A 23,247-nucleotide genomic window follows, 5' to 3' on the forward strand; every position below is an offset into this window, starting at 1 on the left:
CACTGATCAGCAACAGACAGATTATGTGCGTATTGTGTGTGAATTTCCGTGTCACGAGCTCGTAATAATAGGTGGATCGGAGGATGGGCGAATTTACCTTTCGCCGGCTCTCTCTGTTTAGAAAGGCGAAGGAAATGCAGTCGACGTTTACAGGGCGAGAACTACGCCCGGTTTGAAAACGGAGTAACAGCTTTTTGGGATTGCACGACCAAACGAAAGTGAGGCGTCTTGGCGGGTCTTGAGAAAGAAAACGGAAGGAAATAATCGAGTCTTAATTGGGAAGTGAGTGGCAGTACAGGAAATATTGCAATGTCGAGCTATGCGTAGGAAGGAGGAACAAGCTCCTCTTGAAAGGGTCACTGGGAACGTAAAAAGCTGAAACGATGCGTTGGAGACCAGAAGTTGAAGGACCAAAAGAAGTTTGGAGTCGGGAAGTGGAGGAAAGCATAGAAGGAACTAGTGAAGTCAAGGACAATCAACGAGTGTCTGCAAAGGACAAAGGTAGGCCGAAGTGGAGTTCAAGCCAGCCCAATTGTGGCGTAAAGATGAAATAAAAAATGAGGATCACAGGAAGGATATTGAGTTGGTGTTTATTTAGGGAAAAAAGAGAAAATTCTTCTGCTTGAATGATAAAATTAAACATACGAAAATAGAATAATCTTGGCAAATTGCAAACCTAAAATGGTTATCACACTGGGCTATTTTTCCTCCAACATCTGATAAATCGACGATACCACCAACCTCCAGCACTTTTTTGCTCCAACAATCGGAGGAAAAATAGCCCAATGTGATAACGCCTCATGATTGATTCTGTATTTGCATAGTCGCCATGCACAGCTACCCTCATCTGTGCCTCTTTCTTTCCAAGGTCTCTGGATGTCTGTTTCTCATTCCACTGGAAAATAATATTTCACTCCATTGTAATATATTTATTCATCAGATGCTCTCTCAACCATGCCTTGGTTTCTTCAAAGAAACACATAAAGGTTATCATACGTAGGACTATATTGCCGTTAGGTTTTATTTCATAGGTATTACATGAACGACATAATGAATAACAGCCTTACAATATATAGACACCATCAATGATTAAATAAATAATTTCTATCATGGAACTTAGTTCTTCCATGGTTCTTGAAAATGTGTTTGGTACACAAAATAAAAAATAAAAAGACAAAAATAAAACAAGAAAAATAACAATATATCCATTTCCTGTTATACATACACAATTGATAAAAGCCTTTCCAACTAAAAAATAAGTGAGAAAATTAGCATCGCTGTATTGTGAGTCGACACACCAATTCTGGTGGGCATGGAGTGTGTGTGTGTGTGTGTGTGTGTGTGTGTGTGTGTGTGTGTGTGTGTGTGTGTGTGTGTGTGTGTGTGTGTGTGTGTGTGTGTGTGATTCACCTTGGTCTTTGGATCACGTGTTGGACTTGTGATCGACAGCTATTTCCCTCCCAGAAGAGAGCTCAGAGCTCGTATGACCGATTTATGGGTAATACTGTGACCTTACACGCACACACAAACACCCAACTCCACGCCCACGAGAGTTGGAGTAACAACCCGCAGCGCAGCGATACTAAATTTATTTCAGCCCTGGGCGGGATTCGAACCCGGACCGCCGTAGTGGCAGGCGAGGACTCTAACCACTGCGCCACGAGGTTGTGTGTGTGTGTGTGTGTGTGTGTGTGTGTGTGTGTGTGTGTGTGTGTGTGTGTGTGTGTGTGTGTGTGTGTGTGTGTGTGTGTGTGTGTGTGTGTGTGTGTTCTTTTCCCCCGTTCATTTGACGAATTACAAAACCAGTCATGTACTACAAAAAATGTGAACTACATCTGTAAGCAGTTCATCCCAATGGATTTTTTTTTTTTTTTTTTTTTTTTTTAGGTGCTAGATTTAGTAATTGTTTTGCGTCCCTCACTGATGGTCAGCATATTTACCTCCATATTTGGCAAAATGGCGCAATCCTTTGTGCTTGCCAAGCTTGTAAATCTTGAGGAGCGCACAGCGCGAGCAGATAAGGCAGTCGGATTCGTGACTAACAAACGCCTTACAAATCTGACCCCCGCATGGGCAGAACACGTTAATGGGGACAATGCTCGCCCCACTCGATGTGCACATGTCACATCTATCACATAGGTTCTCCGTGACGCATCGTAGTATGCACAAGCAACGTTTGTTCCGGAAAGGAACCGTCTTATTAAATACATGTTGGCTCATGGTTGTCCTCGCTGTGGAGTTCTCCCCGATGAAGTGTCCTATGCATCGCGCGGTGATAAATTCCGTCTGAAGAGGCGTTATTTTGTTAGATAATCTATTTCTGTTCGTACTCTGCACTTGTTCATTTTCTGAAGGAGCATCACTGCCCGTCAGATCGAAAGAAGATTGTAACGTTTCGTTTTCATCGGACACATGTGAGCACTGTTCGTGAGACCGTCCACTAGCATTCTCTTGTCCACCGTCAGAGTTCGCGATGTCTACTGAAGGGTGAAATTTATCCTCAGAAGAAGTCTTGTCGACGGTTAACGTCTCTTTTGGCGGACCAGGATCGTCTCTCACATTGCCAGGTTGGGGAAGTGGAGATTCTCTGTGGCTCGAAGACGGTTCTACATTGTCATTCAGCATAGTGATCTCTGTCTTCTCAGGTTTCTGTGTCTTTTGATGGACGATCGCCATATGCACATCCTTGACTAGTGAATCTTTCTCTCCTCTCTCCTTTTGTAGTGGTCGATCCTTCTCTTCCGAGGATGAAGGATCATCGTCCTTATCATGGGATGTATTCTGCAAGCTCAGATCACGTGCACGAGCCAGGCGACTTAGAAGAGTTTCGTATTTAGACCACCCGCATCTCGAGCCGGTGTAGTAATTCATAATCTGAGTCCCGGCGTTGCTCACTGCCGTTGCACACTGTGAGCATACTCGTTTCATTCTCCTGTTTGCATAGAAGATATCCCATAGCTGCCCACCACACTGACAAGTGATCTTCTCGACAGGTATCGGAGGTCTCCGTGTTTGGATGGAACAGATGGAACAGAAGTCACAAAAATCGGATAAAATGCGCTCCAGTAGACAAATACAGTGCAAGCTAATGTTCAAGGGGAATAGGTTTAGTTCAGTAATGTAATCTTTTTCTTTTGGATTGCTTTCGTTTATGACATTCCCAATGATTCTTCCTTTACATTCCTTTGTTGCTGGCGTCACAGTAATCAGCGGGCAATTTCTCAGCTTGGAGGGCGAACCAAAGACCATAGCCTGCCCAAAGCTAGGATCCATGTACATGGAGGCCATCTGTGGTTTGCCAAGGCGATTTGTCTTCTTGAGGGCGTAATTGAAGGACAACAAGTCCTTCTTTGTCCGTTTACTTTTCAACCTCTTGGGAAGTGAAATGTTGTGAGAACTGTTATCTTGGATTTTCGAAGAGCTCTGGATAAAGCCTACGTTTGGCCATGATTTGGTTCCAGTGTCCAGCATACACTGTAGATCCTGGCTGTGATTCCCATAACCATATCCACTAACCGTGTTCAATGGATCTCTTTGTTGATGTAAAACCGGTTCACTGAAATAGACTGGAGTTGGGAGTTTCCCATAAGTTGGGTGACTTAGATCTTCTACGGCAGTGGCCTGGTTAGAGGTGTTTGGTTGTGGACTTACTAAAGGTATCTGGTTTGCCAACCCTGGTGCAATACCTTGCCCCAAATGGCTTTGGTCATACATCTCTCCACTATGAAGGGAGGACAGGTTACCTGTTTGAGACTTATCTTGGTTGGAATAGGTTGCATCTGTTTGTACGTTGTTGCTACAATCTGCTGGCAATGTTATTCCCTTCTTTTGCACTTTCTGGGATTCTGGTTCTGCATTCTCATCAAAAACGCGAAAATGTGGGGTATCAACTTTGCTCAGATTTTCAGGAATAATGTATTGAGATGTTGGCATATTTTGCGCACCAATCAAGTCTGGCTTCTGAAAATTTCTATTTGACCAGGCTAGTTGTGACGTTCTTCTCCGAAGAAATGGGTTGTATAATCCCATTTGGTTAGCCTGGATAGCTGCCCAAGCACTCGATTCTTGCAGGATTTGTCCATAAGATTGCGAATGACCAGAGGGGCTTTGGAACACCGTTGGTGCAGAAGGATGCAGACGAGGTCGTGGCTCTGGAGGTATGGGGAAGTTTTTGTTTACCAGTGATCCTGGACACTGACCTATAGGCTTCTCCATATATGAAGATTTGGTCCAGGTGTCCTGGTGGTGGAGACCTTTAATTTGTTCACCAGTCAAAACTTGCTTCATGACATCTCGAAATGTACATAGTACCAACTGTTCTTTTCTACAATTAACAGACTCCTCAGCGTTGTCCTGATTAAGCTTCTCGTGGCCTTCTTGACCTTGAATACTCTCCTCTTCGTCTTCCATTGCAGTTTCTTGAGTTGGAGAACTAACTAATGCTTCCTCTTTTCGGAGCATTCTGATGAGCTTGTTGAATCCAAATACTATAATTGGTTCTTGTATTATGTTTTCATGGTCCTCCTGTTCACTGTCCATCAGTCTCACAAGGTCAGGTAATTTTAATGTCCTTATTTTTCTTTCTCTGATAAGCTGCTTGATATGGTCTGGTTCCATTTCACTACATTCAAACGTTTTGCAACCCTCATTTTCATTGTTTACATTGTTTTCATATGAATTGCCCTCTTGTCTTGGATCAGCACCACTGTGCAATTCCTCTTCAGCTGTATTTGTCTGTTTCAAACAATGACTAGACTCCAGTTCTTCGTTCTGTAACGGTTCCAGACGTTGTCCATAGGTATATTTTTTACATTGTCCACTTAGAGGCATTTTCACATAAGTTGGAAGTGGCCCATTGTCCTCATTATGGTACATCTCCACACTATGTCGTCTTGCTGGTCTTGAGGTATCTTGCCCCTCACCACAAGGTTTCACATGTGAAGGGTCGTACAGGAAAGGCGACTGTGGGAGTTTCTTTAAAGGTGGGTCGCCTCTAATATAAGTAATTTTCTTAGGTTTCTCGTCTTTATCTTTCTGATGCACAGGATCTGACTCCTCCGGATTAAGGGTTTCTTTATCCGGGCTAATGTCAGGGAAGAGCTCAAGGTCGTCGAAGTATGAACTCGTCTTCGAATTTTCGTGACTTTTTTTGTTCTTTGGTCTCAACATGGTGGGTCAACTTTATTTCTGAAACAACAAATTGAATTTAAATGATTAGATTTATGTATGCATAAACTTCAAAGACTCATTAGACACTAGTGAGACATCCTGGGAGACAAATCGTTAATGCAAGAGTTCAAAACGTTACTAAATTGTGATAGATCATTTCATTACATAGGCACCGGTCCAGTATAGCGGCCGGATTTTGCCTAAAGTCACCCTAGTCCCCGTCAATCTGTAGTATAGCGCAGCGCAGTGCGGTAGTAGAAATTCGCAAACCAGCCGTCCCATTAACAGAATGTCCAGTCATTCCCTTAGCTTTGGTAGAGGACACAGAACCAACGCAAGACTAGTTAACGAGTAGTCAGACACCCAGTCTACAACAAAACTGAAATCCTACAACTCAAAAATTGATAACTCAATCTTAAGGAAATATGAAGACTTGTGCGTAGCAATGAACAAAGAGCTATGACATCATAGTAGTCACAGAAATAAAGTCAATTCTTAGAGAAGTCCCCAGTACTCAATCCATGAAAATTGATGGCTTTTATATTTTAACTAGCAACCTAAAGTGTGGCGGCCCCACCAAAGGTACGTGCATTTACATAAGGACCGAATACAAGACCAAAGAACTTACACCCAATACACAAGAAATGTTCATGGACAGTGTATGGGCAGAAATGAGGATGCAAGACGAAGATAATTTCCTTGTTGGCTGTATACACAGGAGTGGCATGCCTTCAACAGCACTGACAAAAGACGCTGCTCTTCATCAGACACTCATATGGGCTGCCAATACAGTACACTCTCACAAAATCATCATGGGAGACTTCAATCACCCTGGAATTAAATGGCGCCCGTCACCACATACCTGTGACTCAAGTAAACCCCAACCCTGACCTATATAATTACATGTTCTCCTATTGAGTCAGCTAAACCAGTCCTCCTACAAGTTCAACGACTACAGCTACGAACAACCACAGTGGTACGGTTTCATTACCCTCGAGAGTATCTACTGCCCGGTACATAAGTAAATACATAAGGTAAATATATAATGTATATTAATAACTTTATATGACGTACTACACATCTATACTGTTTTGTCTATTTCAGTTGTGTAACAAATATATACATTATGTAATATTATATATTGTCCTGTATTTAAATGACACTCCAAGGGTAGGTTATTGTTCTATATTTCAGTTATTGAAGCCTTCCGGACTATGACCAAAATATGTGTTGTGGATAACCTGATCAAACAGTAAGGTGATTATTCTTAAACATTTCCTCAGGAGGAATTTTTGTAAATGTTGATCTTCAGCATTGTGTGATGAGATTTCCTTCGACTGAAAAAAAATATCAGCCCACTTCTCATCAACCGATGTGAATTTGAATTAGAAGAAAACTTTGGTTACAGTATTCTAAGACCATTTCATCATTGTCTAACTTTTGTAAAGGTTTGCCTTCTCATACATTGCCATTTAGTTTCTTATTATGTGACGCAAAGGTGATATTTAGATATTCGAAAAGCAAAAGATTGTAACCAAATCCGTTTCCACTCAAAACGAACTCACGACGGTTGGTGAGAATCGGCCCAGTAAGAAGCGGCCTCAAAACACAGGACAATTAATGCAATCAGAACAATGAGTGAGGTCCATTTACGCGATTTCGAGTACTATGAAGAGGAAACCAGCACTTTGTCTAAAGATACAAGTTTTTTTTATCAAAAATATGATGTATAATTGAAGAGCAGAAAACATGATTAGATTTTGCATTGTATGCATATAAAACAAAAAAAATATAGTTAGTTCATTCGTTCGAAGAAAAAGAATGGACGCAATAAGAAAACAACCTAGTGAAATTAGTTATTAAAATAATACTGACGGCATAACTACAAGTCAATTTCTGTGACGTAAATTAAGTAGATTGAATATTCATTTCATTATTTCCTCTGGATAGTTTGTGCATCAGGCATTTCAGAATATTTCATCTTAAAAAATTAAATAGAGTACTTGAATTTCTTACTGGTGAAGATGCACGAATTTCGCATAGGCCTATATTATGTGTACAAACAAAGTTGTTTGGAAACATTTGAAATATTGTTTCGAGTAAATTCTATCCCATGATATATCACTCGCACTGCTGTACTCAGCTCTATTGATTAGGTCATATACTTTAGTTTTTCTGATTGGTTGGTCTTAGATATTGTTCCCTTGATTTTCTCTCTCCACATTCTATGTACTGTGGTTTTCTTCTCTTCCACACTTAATTCCCATACAGGAATCTTCTAACTATTTTATATTTGATGCTCTATACTTTTCCATGATATTGTAAACCGATGCCGCCGACATGACGTCATGATGCCATGTTTCCAGTAAGCACAATTTATTGCAATTGAATTTATGTGAATACTACATATTGATTCTTTATTTTTTCGTTATCACTATTAATGAAAGGAGTAAGTCCTGTAACCAAGCCAACAGTATCGTTCAGAGGAAAATTTTGTACATAAGTACATTTACCTACATTCGAAATTGTTCCTGTGTCCTTCCAAGAGAAACGAAGTATTTGTTGAATAAAACATGTTCTATAGTGTTTTGGAAATATCAGATAGCTTATAAGAATAAGTGGTTACTCTAAGACCAAAATAATTAAGGTTTTTCTATGAGAACATTAGATAAAAACATTGTACTACAGATAACAAACCTTGCCCTTTCAGATGGTTGAAGTCCTGCTACTGATATAACAAAATTTCATAGACGACATATATACGTTCGCAACATATTCGCAGTGCTTTACTTTACATACAAATTTTAATTTTATTTCCTACGTGGTAAAGATAACAGTATTTTTGAATATAATGTATCTATTTAGAGATCCGTAAAACGAACTTTCCTTTTGAAATTCAAACGGCAAATTCATGTCATGTCTGTATATATAAACTTATGGGAAACCAACTTGAACGATTTTGTTTGGGCTATCGTCAAACAAGATTGCATTGAAGTGTTAATAAATTATAATTTTGTAACATATATTTTAATGTACTTTAGTAATATGTTCAAGAAGTTAGGTAATTTCATTACACATATTTTCGGAATTTGATTGTACTTTTTTCATTTTGTCGGCGCAGTTGCTTCATCTTAAAAATTTCACTACCGAATAGGTGCCACAGAAATGAATTAAGTAGACAAAACAACAATAAATTGCCACCTGATAATTCATTCGCGGTCTGTATGTTATACTCACACCTATATCTTGCCTTTTGCTCAACAGACATTCCTTTTTACACAAGGCCCCCCTTCACCCTATCCATCCATCTAATTCTTGGTAACCCCTCAAGTTCACACCTCTGCCTTCCACACGCTTTTTACATTTTTTTTTTTTTTTTTTTTTTTTTTTTTTACTTATTCTTCCCATGTGCCCATGTGAAAAGATGAGGTGAGGCGGAGAGTGAGGTGGGGTTAAAAAAAAGAGCTGGCAGATAGGGTATGACAAAGCACACAATTTTGGAATAGTTTAGGTACATGAAAATAATGAGTGAAGAAAGACTAAAATGTGGGCGGTAGAGATAGATGGAGTGAACTTGAAGATTAGACCAAGAATGGTGAAGGGAAGGGGACTTCGGATAATTGTCTGTCGATTATGGAAAGGAGGGAGCAACATATGTGATTGGAGATTTGTGATAAATTGAACCGGCCCGAAGGAATTTTTTTTTTCTGCTCTGTATTTTTGTGATTAAGAGCAGGGGGGAAGGGCCAAATAATAAAATAGTGGAAGTAAATCAGCTTGATTTGTCGGACTTTGGTGTGGAGGTACTTTATCTTGCTATATTCCTTTTTGATTTGGGCTGTTGGTGGGGACAGGGATGGCCATTACCCACAGAGAAATAAGATAAAAGGAACAACAGACGGGTGAAGGGGATATGTATGCCTTGACTGGGTAATCCTTTTTTTTAAGAGGGGAAAAGCCCGATTTGTATATACATGATAAATAATTCAAACCGCCCGAATAAATGTATCATTAGGCTTACTTCCCGGCGAGTTATCTATCTGTTCAGTTATGGTGGTGTAATCATGACATGGTAATTTCTTATCAAGGTCAAATTGTAATGAATTTCAAATCTAAAATAACGGTGGAATTATAGTAATTTCACATCAGTTATATTTATGAATTCGTACTTTATTAGTTAGTTTTGTATACCAAAATTATAAGGGACTATTTTTATGTTAAACGTTACTAAATATCATATATTGAAATTGTACGTGTACTATAGTTTTGCCTTACGTCATCATGTTTCTGTTTGTTTACGAACTTCGTATCAGCTGTTGACAATGGCTGGGACGTTAAGATTCGACGGGAAAGTTGCAATTGTTACTGGCGCCGGTGGGGGTATGTATTATTAGTGTGCAACATGACAGCCCGAGATCAAAATGTTATTGGAGTGCACACTGTATTTTATGTGTCTAACAGGCCTTAGAATCAGTGGAAATGAGTAAATAAGTAAATGAACCAAGCTGCTGAGCCTGGCCCTGAGGTATCGCCCAATATTTATCTAATCGAGCCTACCTAATCGAGAAACAGTGAGGAAATAAGAAGTAAACTTCTTTTCGTGATCCCCACCTCTAGGACTTGTTAGCCAGTTATTGGATCAATTTTACATGTCTGTCGTATCGAGTTTTAAAAGAGGCTAATGAGGGTGCGGTCACTACTCAGTCTATTGGGAGTGCATTCCAAAAGTTTACCACTCTCGTGGCAAACCAGTTCAAATTCATTCTCCAGTATGTGCGTTTAGACAACTTAAGTGAGTGACCCCTTAAGTTGCTTGTATTAAGGGTAAAGAACTTGTTGAAGGGGACATTGTCAATGCCATGGAGCAACTTTTATACTTGTATGATGGTCTCATGAATTAAATTACCGACCAAAATCTATTTTCTTTAACATGTGTGATTTCCATGTAATTTGATCAAAGAGAAGTTACATTTTTATCCTCTGCAAAATTATCGACCACAGCTATGAATACCGTTTGACTCATTAATTACCGACCAAACCCAAACAAGGATGGATTTTGCTCAAATGCACAATTTTATATAAAAATTAGCATATGGTTGCATTATTTGACCTATTTTCTTCAAAATGTGTGATTTCCATGTAATTTGATGAAAGAGAAGTTACGTTTTTATCCTTTGCAAAATTATCGACCACAACTACAAATACCGTCCGACTCAGTAATTACCAACCAAACCCAAACAAGGACAGTTTTTGCTCAAATGCACAATTTTATATAAAGAATTAGCATATGGTTGCATTATTTGACATATATTTTTTAAAATGTGTGATTTCCATGTAATTTGATCAAAAAGAAGTTATCCAGGAGAGCCAAGATAAGAGGGAGGGAGGGGGGGTGAATAGGAGTGAAATATGGGGGATGGAATGAGTGGGAGTAGATTTTATGCCTTTTTTTTTTTGCTACCTCCCTTGTAATGGTGATTGAGTGAGTGAATGAGTGAGAAAGAGAAGGAGGAGATAGAGTGAGAGAGAGAGAGGGAGGGTGGTAGAGAGGGAGAGAAAGAGAGAGAGGGGTGAGAAAGAGAAAAAGAGAGAGGGGGAGAGTGAGAAAGAGAGAGAGGGTGGTAGAGAGTGAGTGAAAGAGAGAGAGGGAGGGGGAGTGAGAAAGAGAGAGAGAGTGAGTGAAAGAGAGAGAGAGTGGTAGAGAGTGAGTGAAAGAGAGAGAGAGAGGGTGGTAGAGAGTGAGTAAAAGAGAGAGAGAGAGAGGGTGGTAGAGAGTGAGTGAAAGAGAGAGAGAGAGAGAGAAGAGAGACTCTTTCTCTCTCTTTATCTCTCTTTGTCTGTCTCTGTCCCTCTCTCTCTTTTGCTCATTCTCCACCACTCTCCCTCTCCCTCCCCCTCCCCCTCCATCCCCCTCCCCCTCCATCCCCCTCCCCCTCCATCCCCCTCCCCCTCCATTCCCCTTCCCCCTCCATTCCCCTCCCATTCTCTCTCTCACTCCATCTCCCCCTTCTCTTTCTCACTCACTCACTCACTCAATCACTTGAGAAGAAGACAGTTATGTCAAAGCTGGCCAATTTCTTGTTGTTCAAAGATAAGTCCTTGATCCTGCTTAACAAAAATATATTGAATGTTTTAAGTGTGCACCACTAATGAGTTCCAAAAGGCTTGACTGGAAGTTTGGTCAACACTTTTCCAGTTTCTATGGAGCACCTCCTGTTCTTTGAAATTATGGGTCTCAGGAGCATTTTTGTGAGTTTTTGGTCATTTATGTGTGGTGTATGGGTGTGGGAGGCTGGACAGTAGGTGTGATGTTTCCTTATGTGCCGCTGAATTACTGAGAATATTTCTGATCTGCTTTGTGAAACTTCATTTTACATTCTGTCATAAAACAGGTGTTCTTGTTATATGTACCCTCATTACATACAATTGAACTTAATCGCTCACATCCATCACTACAGCTCCCCCTCCTTTATCAGTCAGTGGAAGTGGTTCTGATGTTGTCCTTAACTAAATTCTCAAAAGTTCTGCTGTATCTCAACCGTAAAATAGGACTATGTTGTTTGTGCCACATTCAACGGTCTCTGTAACCTTGCAAGGACTTGCTGTTTGTATATCTATAATTCTTCTTAAAGAGGTTTGTTCTTGGGAAAATGGTGGGAAACTTGAGGTTGAGCACTTTTATCTCAGTGTTGTCTGGTGCTCTACTTGAGAAGCTTACTATGATTTCTGAACTCTGTGTGCCCTTCCATTTACTTATCTCACAAAGTCTGTCAAGCTTTCTGGAAATTCTGTTTCTCTGTTGGTCATTGAACTTGGCAACATTTTCTCATGGATCTTCAGCAGATGATCACAGGAGAATGCTGCATAGTTGTTCTTGTTTTCCTGACTTTTTTGAATGATATTGTAGTCTGGGGTGATACAAGATTCATGCATTCTGTAAGATAAGCTTTTATAGGGCATGGAAACAGATGTTCCAACTGAGGCTGTTTTAGGGTAGATTTTGGAGGGACCAGCTCATCAGTGTATTTGTGAAGAAAATTCCATCTATTCCTTAGGCTGTATATTTTCTTCAGAGCTCAAGCATGATGGCCATCTGAAGGTCCCATGGTTCCCAATGTTTAAACAGAATGTTAAAAGGTGGTAACAGTTGATAGATTTGGCAGAGGAAACACCATTTGAGGATGAAGCCTATATTGATTGTATGACATTTCTCTCATTGGTGCTTTGATGTCATCCTGTGATTGTATGCCAGGTATAACATAGCTAAGAGTTAGTACAGGTTTTACAGACAAAGAATACAAACTCTGAGTACAGTAAATGTCCTGTCATTCAGCATCTTCAGGGTTGAACAGGGGCCAAAACATTGAATGTTTTCCTAGTGTATGATTTTTGTATGCTATAAGCAATGGATAATCAGTACACTGTGTATTTTTTTGTGTATATGAATGAATTAGCTGATTGAATGATGTGAGTGGAGACAGGTTAGGATGGCAAATGTAAACTACCAACTGTGGGGCCTGGTAAGTGAGAGCTGCTGATAAAGAATAGATGCATTTTAGCATCTGCATTCTAGTGCGTATTTTTTCAGACATACAAACTAGCGTAAATACCATATACAGTAACCAACAGATGATTCCTCCCCCTTTTATTTAATCTACAAACATTCGACATGTCTAAACACCCAACTAATATTCTTTCATGTTCCAAGCTGTGTAAAATGAGAAAAACTTTCAGCCAGCCAAATTTTCTGTAGTTAGTTCACTAGAACTGCAAGGTTCAGGTGGAACTGCCAGCATGGCTGTCTCTTTTAGTATTGTTGCTGTGAGGTGCATCTCCTCATGGTGTGTAGTTTTCATAATTTCTTTTGGTGAAAAATAGTATCAACAAACAGTTCTAAATGTGTGCTGTGCTCAGCATTGATGATGCTTTTAAGGCGAATATTATTAAAAAATGGAAAAGGAACCTCCAGGCAAGCTATAATGCATGAAGTTATTATTTTGGCAGAGGTCCACCATGCTTCTCTTCATTTTTTTCCATTCTAGATCAACTTTCCTCTTCAATTACACCAACTTTTATCAAATGAAGATTTTCTGCAAATGTATGGTTTTTTAGTGATATAATTTTTTTGTTGGCTGTGTACTGTAATATAATGTACATGTATATACATAATACCCTTTGTCATTCCATAAACCAGTGTTGTCCAAGCATTTTCGCCTGTTGTAGCCTTTATTACCTTCTACTGTTACGTACCCCCCGTCTATCCGCCATGGCTGAACAAACTCTGTTTTATTTAAGATAAGGCAAATAATATATTAATTATGTGTGTGTGTGTTCCTTGTTTGTTCATGTATCCATCCCTCCACTCTTGTTCTCTTTGCCATCATAGAACATGGGATGTTCCTGTTGTGTGTATGATTCACCATGGTCTTGGATCATGTATTAGACTCATGATCGATAGATATTACCCTTCTGGAAGAGAGCTTAGAGTTCATATATGACCGATCTATGGGTACTCCTGTGAACCTTACACGCACACACCCACCCAAGTCCCCACCCACGAGTTGAGTAGCGACTCACAGCGCAGTGATACTGAAATTATTTCAACCGTGGGTGGGATTCGAACTCTGACCACTGTAGCAGTAGTTGTGAACACTACCACTATGCTGTTGAGTATGTGTGTGTGTGTGTCTGTGTGTGTTCCTTGTTTGTTCACGTACCCTTATGATCTATGTTGCATACTCCCTGGGGCACACAAACCCCAGTTTGGACAACACTGCCATAAACAATGATGGCAAAAAAGAGAAAGGCAAGTGTTGTATATAACTTTAGAAATTAATTATGTACTACAGTAACACAATTTACTCTCCCACCCCTCCTGTGTTTAACACATAGAAATAAGTTTCTAACACCACCAGTAATGGCATTGTTTCCACTGAGACTCACTCATTTTTGTGCTATCCTGAAGGGAGGAAGCAAGAAAATAAAATTAAAAATAGTAGAAATCAATATCAGGTTATTATGAATTACCCTGTAAAAATATTGATTTCTGACAGTCTTATGGTGAGGGGTGGACCTCTGCCATGATTTAACCTCATATTCCCGATTTAGTAAATTAATATGTTATTGTTATTTCCTTAAAATTTTGGTCAATATAAGTAAAAACTCTAGTTAAGGTAAATGTATTTGACACAAGTTTTTTCATATTGTATTTAATTTTTAGGACTTGGGCGTGTTTATGCTCTTGAGTTTGGCAAGAGAGGTGCCAGTGTGGTAGTTAATGATTTGGGAGGAACTGCAAAAGGAGAAGGAAGTGACTCAAGAGCGGCATCTAAAGTTGTTGAAGAAATTCGGAAGGCTGGTGAGTTGTTTTGCTTATTTGTTTTTGTTTACTTATTTCTTGGAACCATTGATGGTACAGATTGACCTCTCATTAACAGACGTTTATTAGCTGTGTTTGCGGTGTTTTTGGTGCTGTTGTTTAGTGCTGTGCAATCACTATGCCACCCAAAAACCACTCCAAATCAACGGATTATTCACATCAACGGACACCGTTACCCCCCTTTTAGTCCGTTAATGAGAGGTCAATCTGTACCTGCATGTGGTGATCCTGCAAGATGAACAACAAAGCTACTCGTCTCTAAAAGCTGTTAACTCTCTCACTTCCATTAGGAAGTGCAACACTGAGGGGACATCAATGGTTTCAAATTTAATTTTTAGCTTCTTTTTTAAAATCCTTGGGAAATATCTTTACTGGACCTGGTGTTTTATTTATTTCTACTTTATCAGTCTGATAATAGGGTTGATGAAAGAGTATTGGGCTGGTTTGGACACATGGAAAGAATGAGTGAAGAAAAGTTAGTAAAAAAGGTGTGTAAGGTAGAGTTGGAGGGAGTAAACTTGGGGGCAACCAAGGATGAGATGGATGGATGGGGGTATAAAGAGTATAGGAAAAGAAGGGAATGTTTTTTGAGAAAGGAAGGGAAAAGACAAAAGATAGGGGTGAGTGGAGAATGGTTGTGTATGGATGAAACTGGGATACATGGAAGGTAGTGGGTGGGGGATGGGGGATGAGGGAGTATGTGTGAATGATATTGTAATACAGCCTGAAGGGATTTCTACCTGTCTTCTCTTTTTCTGCATGAGGGTATGGAGAGGGGGGGTGGCATCAATTAAATGAAGCAGCCTTGCTGTGGACGTGCTGTGTCTTGCTACATTGCTTCTGACCCAGGGCAGTGGGTAAGATGCAGGGATGACCCATCATCCAGGAGGAGCCAAGAAAAGAGGGAGGGAGGGGTGGTGAATGGGAGTGGAATATGTGGAGATGAAATGGGTGGGAATGGATTTATGCCTTTGAATTTGGCTGTCTCCCTTATAAGGAGAAAAGAAATTGGTATATGTATGTATGTATCAATCTGAAGTACAATTTCAACCTCAGTAACAGAAAAATTAGCTATTAATTTATCCATACTACTGATTATCGTAGAAGCTGCTGTTGTCTTCATTTGTATAGAGAAATATAACTTAATTTTTTAAGTAGAGACCATATTTGTATCATCATTCATATGTGTACCATTTTGTAATACAAGAGGACCAGTGTTAGAGGTAATTACTTTCTTTTTAGTAACATACATATACCAAGGGCTTTTTCCCCCGTACAAGGGAGATAGCCAAAATCAAAGGCATAAATCCATTTCCACCCATTTCATCACCACATTTTCCACTCAAATTCTTGGCTCCTCCTTTTTTTAACATAGCTATAAAATTCTTTTGGGTTCAGTTTACTAGAATAAGCTATATATTCCTCGACCCTTTCTCGCTCTTACTTACAAGTTTCTTGGCTTTATGCTGGTATCTTTCAAAAGATAGTCTATTAGTTTGGTTTTTGGTTGTAATATATTTATGATGGGCTTGTCTTCTGTGTGAAAGACTTGTTTCAATTTCTTTCTTGATTTATTTTAGCTCTGCATTGGATCTTGAACATCTGTTTTGAAAGGGTACTCAATGGTGAACAACTTTGTTGTATGTACAAGTAAACAATTTCCACATTTTATTTATTTTTTTACTTGAACTAATTTTGTTCTAATCAGTAACTGCCAGTTACCTTCTCAGATGATCAGAGTATATGTATGTTGTGGTCTCATTTTATTAATTGTGTGTTTATATGTCTATTTTAGGAGGAACTGCAGTACCTGACTTCAATTCAGTAGAAGATGGTGACAAGGTTGTACAGACTGCATTGGATAATTTTGGTCGTGTAGATATTGTGGTGAATAATGCAGGCATCCTTCGTGATCGGTCTTTTGTTAGGACATCAGACACCGATTGGGGTAAGAATTGTGTTAAATCACATATAATATGCATGCAACAAAATAAGATAAGACACTATATATGTAAGGGAATATACGGTCATTATTGTCATACTGCTGCATAACATAATGGGATATACAGTGCATTAAATGTATGATTTTGAATAATTATTGTTTTCAAGAGGTTGGTTGTTTATTTTTATTTTATTTGTTCATTATTATTATTATTTTTATTTATTGGTTATTTATTGCAAAGATTAGTTATTTATTTACTAAATATGATATTTACAAAACCTAAATCAGTTGGTGTGGATCTCTGACAAAGTGCAAAATATTTATAAATTAGTCATTATATGTGGGTCACTTGTTATTCATTATGTTGTCATTGAGTCTCCCACCTTTCGGATTGTCCCCCCCAAAAATTCTACAGATCTAAACCTGTGTATAACATGCACCCTTAAGTTGCAAGTCCAAAATTGGTGAAAAATAGGCATTATACATGAGTAATTACTGTAGTTATCTAAAGATGGAGGTAAAGAGAAGACTATGAAAGGGTGATTGTACATATAAAACTGTACGAGGCAGAGACTTGGAATGTAAGGGAAGCAGAAAGGAAGAGTTTAAATGTTTTTGAGGAGTAGCCTATGGTGGGGGTTATAAAATGGATAGAGTAAGAAATGAGGTGAGGCAGAGAGTAGGGGTGGAATGGGAGCTGGCAGATAAGGTTGATCAAAGAGTACTGAGATGTTTTGAATATATTGAAAGAATGAGTGAAGAAAGACCAGTAAAAAGAGTGGGAGAGCAGAGATGGTTAGAGTGAACTTAAGAGTAAGACTGAGAATGAGATGGATGGGGTGAAAATAGCTTTGGATAAGAGGGGAATGGCTGTTGAGCAGGGAAGGGAGAGGACACAAAATAAGTGTGAGTGGAGGATGGTTTTTGAATGGATGACGAATTGATATGGCTTGAAGGGATTTCACCTCATCTTCTTTTATTACTCGTGAGTGAATCAGTAGGAAGGGTTGCCATGCCATGAAGCAGAGTGGATAAACCAGCTTCAGCAAGGTTGGTCCCTCATCCTCAAGGAGCTAAGATAAAAGGCAAACTGATGGGTGTGTGATTGGCAGGTTGGTGCATGCCTTGGCCGGCCATCTCCCTTATAAGGGAGTACAATTTCAAATTTAACTATGCCAACAGATCTTGTACATCGTGTTCACCTCAGAGGATCTTTTATGGTTACCCGCGCTGCTTTTTCCCACATGAAGAAGCAAGGTTATGGACGTGTAATCATGACAACATCCGTGGCTGGCATATATGGGAACTTTGGCCAGGCTAACTACAGGTATTTATATATACATTTTTATTTTATTTATTTACTTGTTATTGTAATTTTTTTCCATTTCACTACAATAATTCATTATTAGAAATTTTCATAGAAACTGGAATGTAGTATAGATAAAAGTCTATTGCAAGGGTATAAGATATTAGCTATCCATTTGTATACCATTCTTAAAAGGTGGAAAATACTGACACTTTCAAGAATGGGCCCAAGCTATCTGAGCAACTTTGAGAACTTTTTCATTGTGCTTATTAACACAAGGAGAGCAAACAACTCGTGTTTGCTTTCCTCTTCCCCCTTCGTCTCTTCCTATGATAGTAGGATGTCTGGTTTTATTTTATTTATATTTATTGATTTTTATTTAATTTTTTTTTTCCTTTCTATTCATATTCAATGTCTTTGCAGTGCTGCTAAACTAGGACTTTTAGGTCTTAGCAACACACTGTCGATCGAAGGTAAAAAGAGCAACATTAATTGCAACACTGTAGCACCAATGGGAGGCACCAGGCTCACAGAGGGAATATTACCACCAGGTCAGTTTGGCATGTAAATATTTTACAAATGTGAAAATTCCAAGCATTGTCTGTAATTGTCTTGAATATTTAGCCTTATGTTAGAAGGAATGTCAGTTTACTTAACCCCTGACATTTGTGAGGGTTAAGGGGACAGAATCATTTCCAAGCCCCCAGACCCATGCCGTATGCAAAGAAGAACCATCAGAAGGCATCTAAATAAATTACAACATGATTAAACAATGAGAATCTTCAAAGACAAACCCTGTTCAACACAAAATAGCCTAAAAAGAAAAAGCAAACTCCGAATATGGGACCTGTGAACATCAGGGATCAGGTGTACTAGACAAATTCAGAAATATGTTAGCAATAAGATGAGCACTTTTTTTAGGAACAATATCTGAGACATTAGTTTAACTACTTTGACCTGGTGGCACTTATACTTGTTGTTTTATTTAACCCTATCATTACTAGGAGGGTGCTACAAAGATATTATAATGAAACTAAAAGTATGTGGGTTTGTGAGCACATATGGAATATGGACCTGGGAGTGGGAAGAGTGAAGAGGTAAGGAAGGCTTTTTGGATAGATTTAAATGATTGCTTAGAAAGTCTTCGAAGGATGTCAGTGTATTTGTGTTAGATCTCAGGGCTAGAGTGAGGGATGAGCAAATTAAGGGCGTAGTAGGGAATTTGGAAGTGCCAAGTAAAAGTCATAATGGAGTGCTGTTGTTGTAGATATGTCTAGAAAAGGATAATAGCAAACACAGTGTTTAAGAAGAGTCTATCATAAGTATACATGAAAAGGGTAGTGGATGGAAAGGTGGTTAATAGGCATTACTGGACTATATAATGGTATCCAAAGGAAGGATAGGAAGAGTTCTGGATGTACATGTTTTCAGGGGAGAGAGTGAGAGGGTATCAGATAATTTTTTGGTAGATGGGAATTTGAGAGTGGAAGATAAGTGGAGGAGAAAGAAAATGGTGGAAGATAGAGAAGTGCCTAGAGTAGACAGTTTGAATAGAAAGGAAAATAAGGAGTACCAGAAGAAGCTCATAGAAGTGTGGGAGGTGGTGAAGAAAAGAGGTAGGAGCGAAAGAGGAATGGATTTGTTTCAAAGAAGTGACAGAGTGTGTAATGATGGTATGTGGAATGAGGAGGATGAGAGGAAATAGGTAGAGGGGTAGTGAGTGGTGGGATGATAAGGTGAAGATGGTAGTAGAAGAGAAGAAGCAAGCATATGTGGATTGGTTACAGAGTAGTACTCGGGAAGCATACAAGAGGTACAAAGAGAGACGTAAAGCATAAGATAAGGGAGGCAAAGAGGAGAGCATATGTAAAATGGGGTAGGAGTAAGACAGAGTCAGAACAGAAGGAAAAGGTGAACAGTGGAAATGGACAAATGTTAATGAAAGTGATGGTATATAATCCACTGTCCATTCTACAACACACTCTCTCCTATATCCATCATGTGTTTGTATATTTATATATTTTCCTCTTTTTCTTTTGTGACAGATTTGTTTGATGAACTAAAGCCTGAGCTGATTGCACCTCTGGTGCTTTACTTGTGCCATGATTCATGTGAGGAAACAGGTGGACTATTTGAAGCAGCTGGAGGATGGTTTAGCAAATGTAAGTCTCCAGAAATGTCCAGCATTTTATCCAAGATATTAGAGAATCACAAGTGAAAGGTACTATGGTAAAATTTCTCTTGATTTTTTATTAATTAGTTTTTGATTATGGAAGATTTTCATGATTCTATTTATCAAATTTACTTGGAACCAATGGTGTAGGTACCTGCTTTTGATGGTTCTGCCAGATAGATAATGAAGCTGCCCATTTTCAAGAGTTCTTCTTTATCTGTTTTTTCTCTTCTCATTTGATAACATAAGGACTACTGCCAAGTCGCTTCTTTCTCTATTTTCTTTCAATGATTGCAGATCCAATGCTTTTAATCCCAGTACATACATTTTTTGTAGTAAGGTGATGCATAAAAAATATTTGTCAAAAGGCAAAGATGACTTGTGCTTTTATGGATCTGAAGAAAGCTTTGAGCAGGTGGACAGGAAGGCATTGTTGGAGATGTTATAGATATATGGGTTAGGGAGAAAGTAGATATGCGCAGTCAAAGTTTTTAAAAAGTAGTACCCCATAATTGGGTATTAAGTGCATGTATGCAGTGGTGATTACATGGTAGCATACAGCAAATATTTCAGGGGCTGTTTTGAGGTGTCCTTATGGAGTGGAGCCATACATCATTTGTCATGAGTTGCAGTTCCACTTTACAAGAGAAAAGGGGACAAATGTGAGTGTATTAGTTTCAAAGGGATTAGTTAGTTAAGTGTAGTTTGGAAGGCTTATGGGAGGGTCTTGATTGAGAGGATTAGAAGAGGAACGGAGGGAATAATTGGTGAGGAACAGTGTGGGTTTAGAGCAGGATGTGCAGATCAGATTTTTGTGGTAAGACAGATATGTGAGAAAGCTTTAGAAAAAAGTAAGGATGTGTTTTAGGCTTTTATGGATCTGGAAAAGGCTTATGTCAGGGTAGACAGGAAGGCACTGTGGGAGGTATTGCAGATATAAGGGATAGGAAGAAAGTTTTTAAGAGCAATCAGGAGTTTTTACAAGAGCTTGTGTTAGAATCAGAAATGGAGAGAGTGCATGGTTTGAGGTAAAGGTGGGACTTCGTCAAGGATGTGTTATGTCGCCCTGGCTGTTCAATTTATACATGGATGGGGTGGTGCGAGAGGTGAATGCAAGAATAGTAGGTCAGGAATTGGAGATATTTAAAGAAAATGGAGAAAAGTGGGAGATAAGCCAGTTGTTGTTTTGCTGACAACACTGCACTTGTAGCAGGGTCAGAGGAAAGATTGATGAAGTTGGTGACAGATTTTGGGAAGGTGTGTGAAAGAAGGAAGTTGAAGATATATGTGGGTAAAAGTAATATTTTAGATACTTGGGTGCAAATGTGGTGGGAAAGGTAGAAGTGGAGGTGGAGGTAGAATGTAGATTGAGAGAAGCAAGTAAATGCCTTGGGTGGATTAAAAAGTGTAATGAGAAATAGACATTTGGAAATGGATGCTAAGAGAAGACTATATGAGTGATTGTGCCAAGAGCACAGTATGGGGCAGAAACATGGAACATAAGAGAGGAGGAGTTTGAATGTGTTTGAGATTAGGTGCCTGAGAAGATAGGGGTTACTAGGCTGGATAGAATGAGAAATGAGGGGGTGAGGGGGAGAGTGCAGGTGGATAAGGAGTTAGGAGATAAGGTTGATGAAAGAGTATTGGGATGGTTTGGACATATGGAAAGAATGAGTAAAGAAAGATTAGTAAAATAGGTGTGGAAGGAGTGAACATGAGCGCAACTAAGGATGAGATGGATGTGGTAAAAGGGGCATTGGGAAAGAGGGAAATGTCTGTTGAGGAAGGATGGGAGAGGACAGAAGATAGGGGTGAATGGAGAAGGGTGTGTATGGATGATGATGTGATGCATGAGGGGGAGTGGGTTGGGGATGGGGGGTGAAGGAGTATGTGTGAAAAATAAATTGACACACCCCAAATGGAATTCTCCCCGTCTTCTCCTTTTCTACATGAGGGGATGGAGAGGGGAGTCACCAATTTAATGAAGTGGCCTTGCTGTGAATGTACTGTGTCTTGTGACACTACCTCTGACCCTGGGCAGTGGGCAAGATGCAGGGATGACCCATCATCCAGGAGGAGCTAAGATAAGAGGGAGGGAAGGGGGTGGATGTGAGTGGAGTATGTGGGGATGGAATGGGTGGAAGTAGTTTTTATGCCTTTTTTTTCTACCTTTCTTGTAAAGGGGGAAAAGCCTTTGTTATATGTATGTATGGTATGCATTAAAAATATGCTTGTAGTAAAGGTAAATAGTGTTTATAAGTGAAAATTGATAAAGAGCTTTTGTTTCCAGATCGGTGGGAGAGAAGCCAGGGTCATGTCTGCCGAGGGTCCTTGTCTGAACTTGTATCACCTGAAGCTGTGAGAGACAATTGGACAAAAATTTGTGACTTTGAGAATTCACTACATCCAGAAGATGGCAATGAAGCTTTGGGACTCTTGGTTGGGGTATGGAAATGTGTAGTTTTATTCTTTAAACTTAGTATTTATATTAAACAAGTTTACTCTCTCTTTGTCTTATTAGTAAAGCAGTTTTTTTTGTGTTCCTGTGAGCTCTTTCTTTATGTAGTAAGTGTTATAATACGGATGTTTATTGAGATGAAGCCTGCTAGTGGTGGTTGTGCTAGATGGGCATCAGAAATATTTACATTATTATAGTTTTTATTTATTCATTTATTATTGTTATTATTATTATTATTATTATTTATTTATTTTTTTTTTTTTTCCATCCAACCTAGATATGGACCAAAAGGTCTCCTGTCGACATGCTCGGCACCCAACTTCAAAATCCATAAAAACACTGTAGGTGCAGCCCTGAGGTGACAGTGTCTCTGGACCATGTCCAAGATCTTTCTCTATTATCTTTAAACTCATTTTCCCCACTTTTTAACATAAAGAAAGCAGACAACCACATACTCCAAACAGGTGACATAGAAGTTCTGACATTAATGTAACACTGACAATAGTCCTAACTTTCTTTCCAGAAAGATCTATAAAAGGGTCTGAAGACTTATGCCAACCACTCTGGGGCTGCAGATTTCCAGTAAAACTTGAGGCAAGCAACAAGTATTAACCCCTTCCATACGGTGCCGCACACGTAGGCGTCATGGACTTAGATCTCGGTGGCAGCAGCCAATGCCAGCCGTACGACGTGTCGTAATAATACTCGCATCATAAAATATAGTCACCGCTTATATCGATCGTTCTCTCTTCACCCGTGAATTTTGATAACCATAGAAAATGCGATTACAAAAGAATTAGAAAGAATGTCATTATGGAGG

At 39.2% G+C, this 23,247-nt stretch overlaps 2 protein-coding genes across 5 annotated transcripts in view; one reads left to right on the forward strand and one right to left on the reverse strand.

The window, feature by feature from the left end:
* Positions 1–1,862: 1,862 nt before the first annotated feature.
* LOC143021269 (uncharacterized) lies at positions 1,863–7,932 on the reverse strand. 2 transcript variants are annotated; one of them, XM_076178670.1, is made up of 2 exons: positions 7,867–7,932; positions 1,863–5,187 (listed from the first exon to the last, which is right to left on the reverse strand). In XM_076178670.1, the coding sequence occupies exon 2, from the start codon at positions 5,167–5,169 to the stop codon at positions 1,918–1,920; it is 3,252 nt and encodes a 1,083-aa protein (XP_076034785.1). In that variant the 5' UTR covers positions 5,170–5,187; positions 7,867–7,932; the 3' UTR covers positions 1,863–1,917. The 2 variants fall into 2 exon arrangements, with proteins under 2 accessions (XP_076034785.1, XP_076034787.1); XM_076178672.1 differs by lacking the exon at positions 7,867–7,932 and adding an exon at positions 7,687–7,737.
* Positions 7,933–9,432: 1,500 nt separating this feature from the next.
* Mfe2 (peroxisomal Multifunctional enzyme type 2) overlaps positions 9,433–23,247 on the forward strand; it is a 36,331-nt gene continuing 22,516 nt past the window's right edge. The window contains exons 1-7 of one of the 3 annotated variants that reach the window (XM_076177936.1): positions 9,433–9,549; positions 14,390–14,527; positions 16,344–16,496; positions 17,673–17,817; positions 18,220–18,347; positions 19,842–19,958; positions 22,260–22,414. In XM_076177936.1, the coding sequence (XP_076034051.1) occupies positions 9,492–9,549; positions 14,390–14,527; positions 16,344–16,496; positions 17,673–17,817; positions 18,220–18,347; positions 19,842–19,958; positions 22,260–22,414 (894 nt within the window). In that variant the 5' untranslated portion in view covers positions 9,433–9,491. Of the gene's footprint in view, positions 9,550–11,169; positions 11,259–13,875; positions 13,976–14,387; positions 14,528–16,343; positions 16,497–17,672; positions 17,818–18,219; positions 18,348–19,841; positions 19,959–22,259; positions 22,415–23,247 lie in introns of those variants that run through there. The other 2 variants (XM_076177938.1, XM_076177937.1) reach the window with 2 other exon arrangements.

The sequence above is a fragment of the Oratosquilla oratoria genome, chromosome 41 (genome assembly GCF_046742065.1).
Source record: "Oratosquilla oratoria isolate Oo_2021 chromosome 41, ASM4674206v1, whole genome shotgun sequence".
Lineage (NCBI taxonomy): Eukaryota > Metazoa > Arthropoda > Malacostraca > Stomatopoda > Squillidae > Oratosquilla > Oratosquilla oratoria.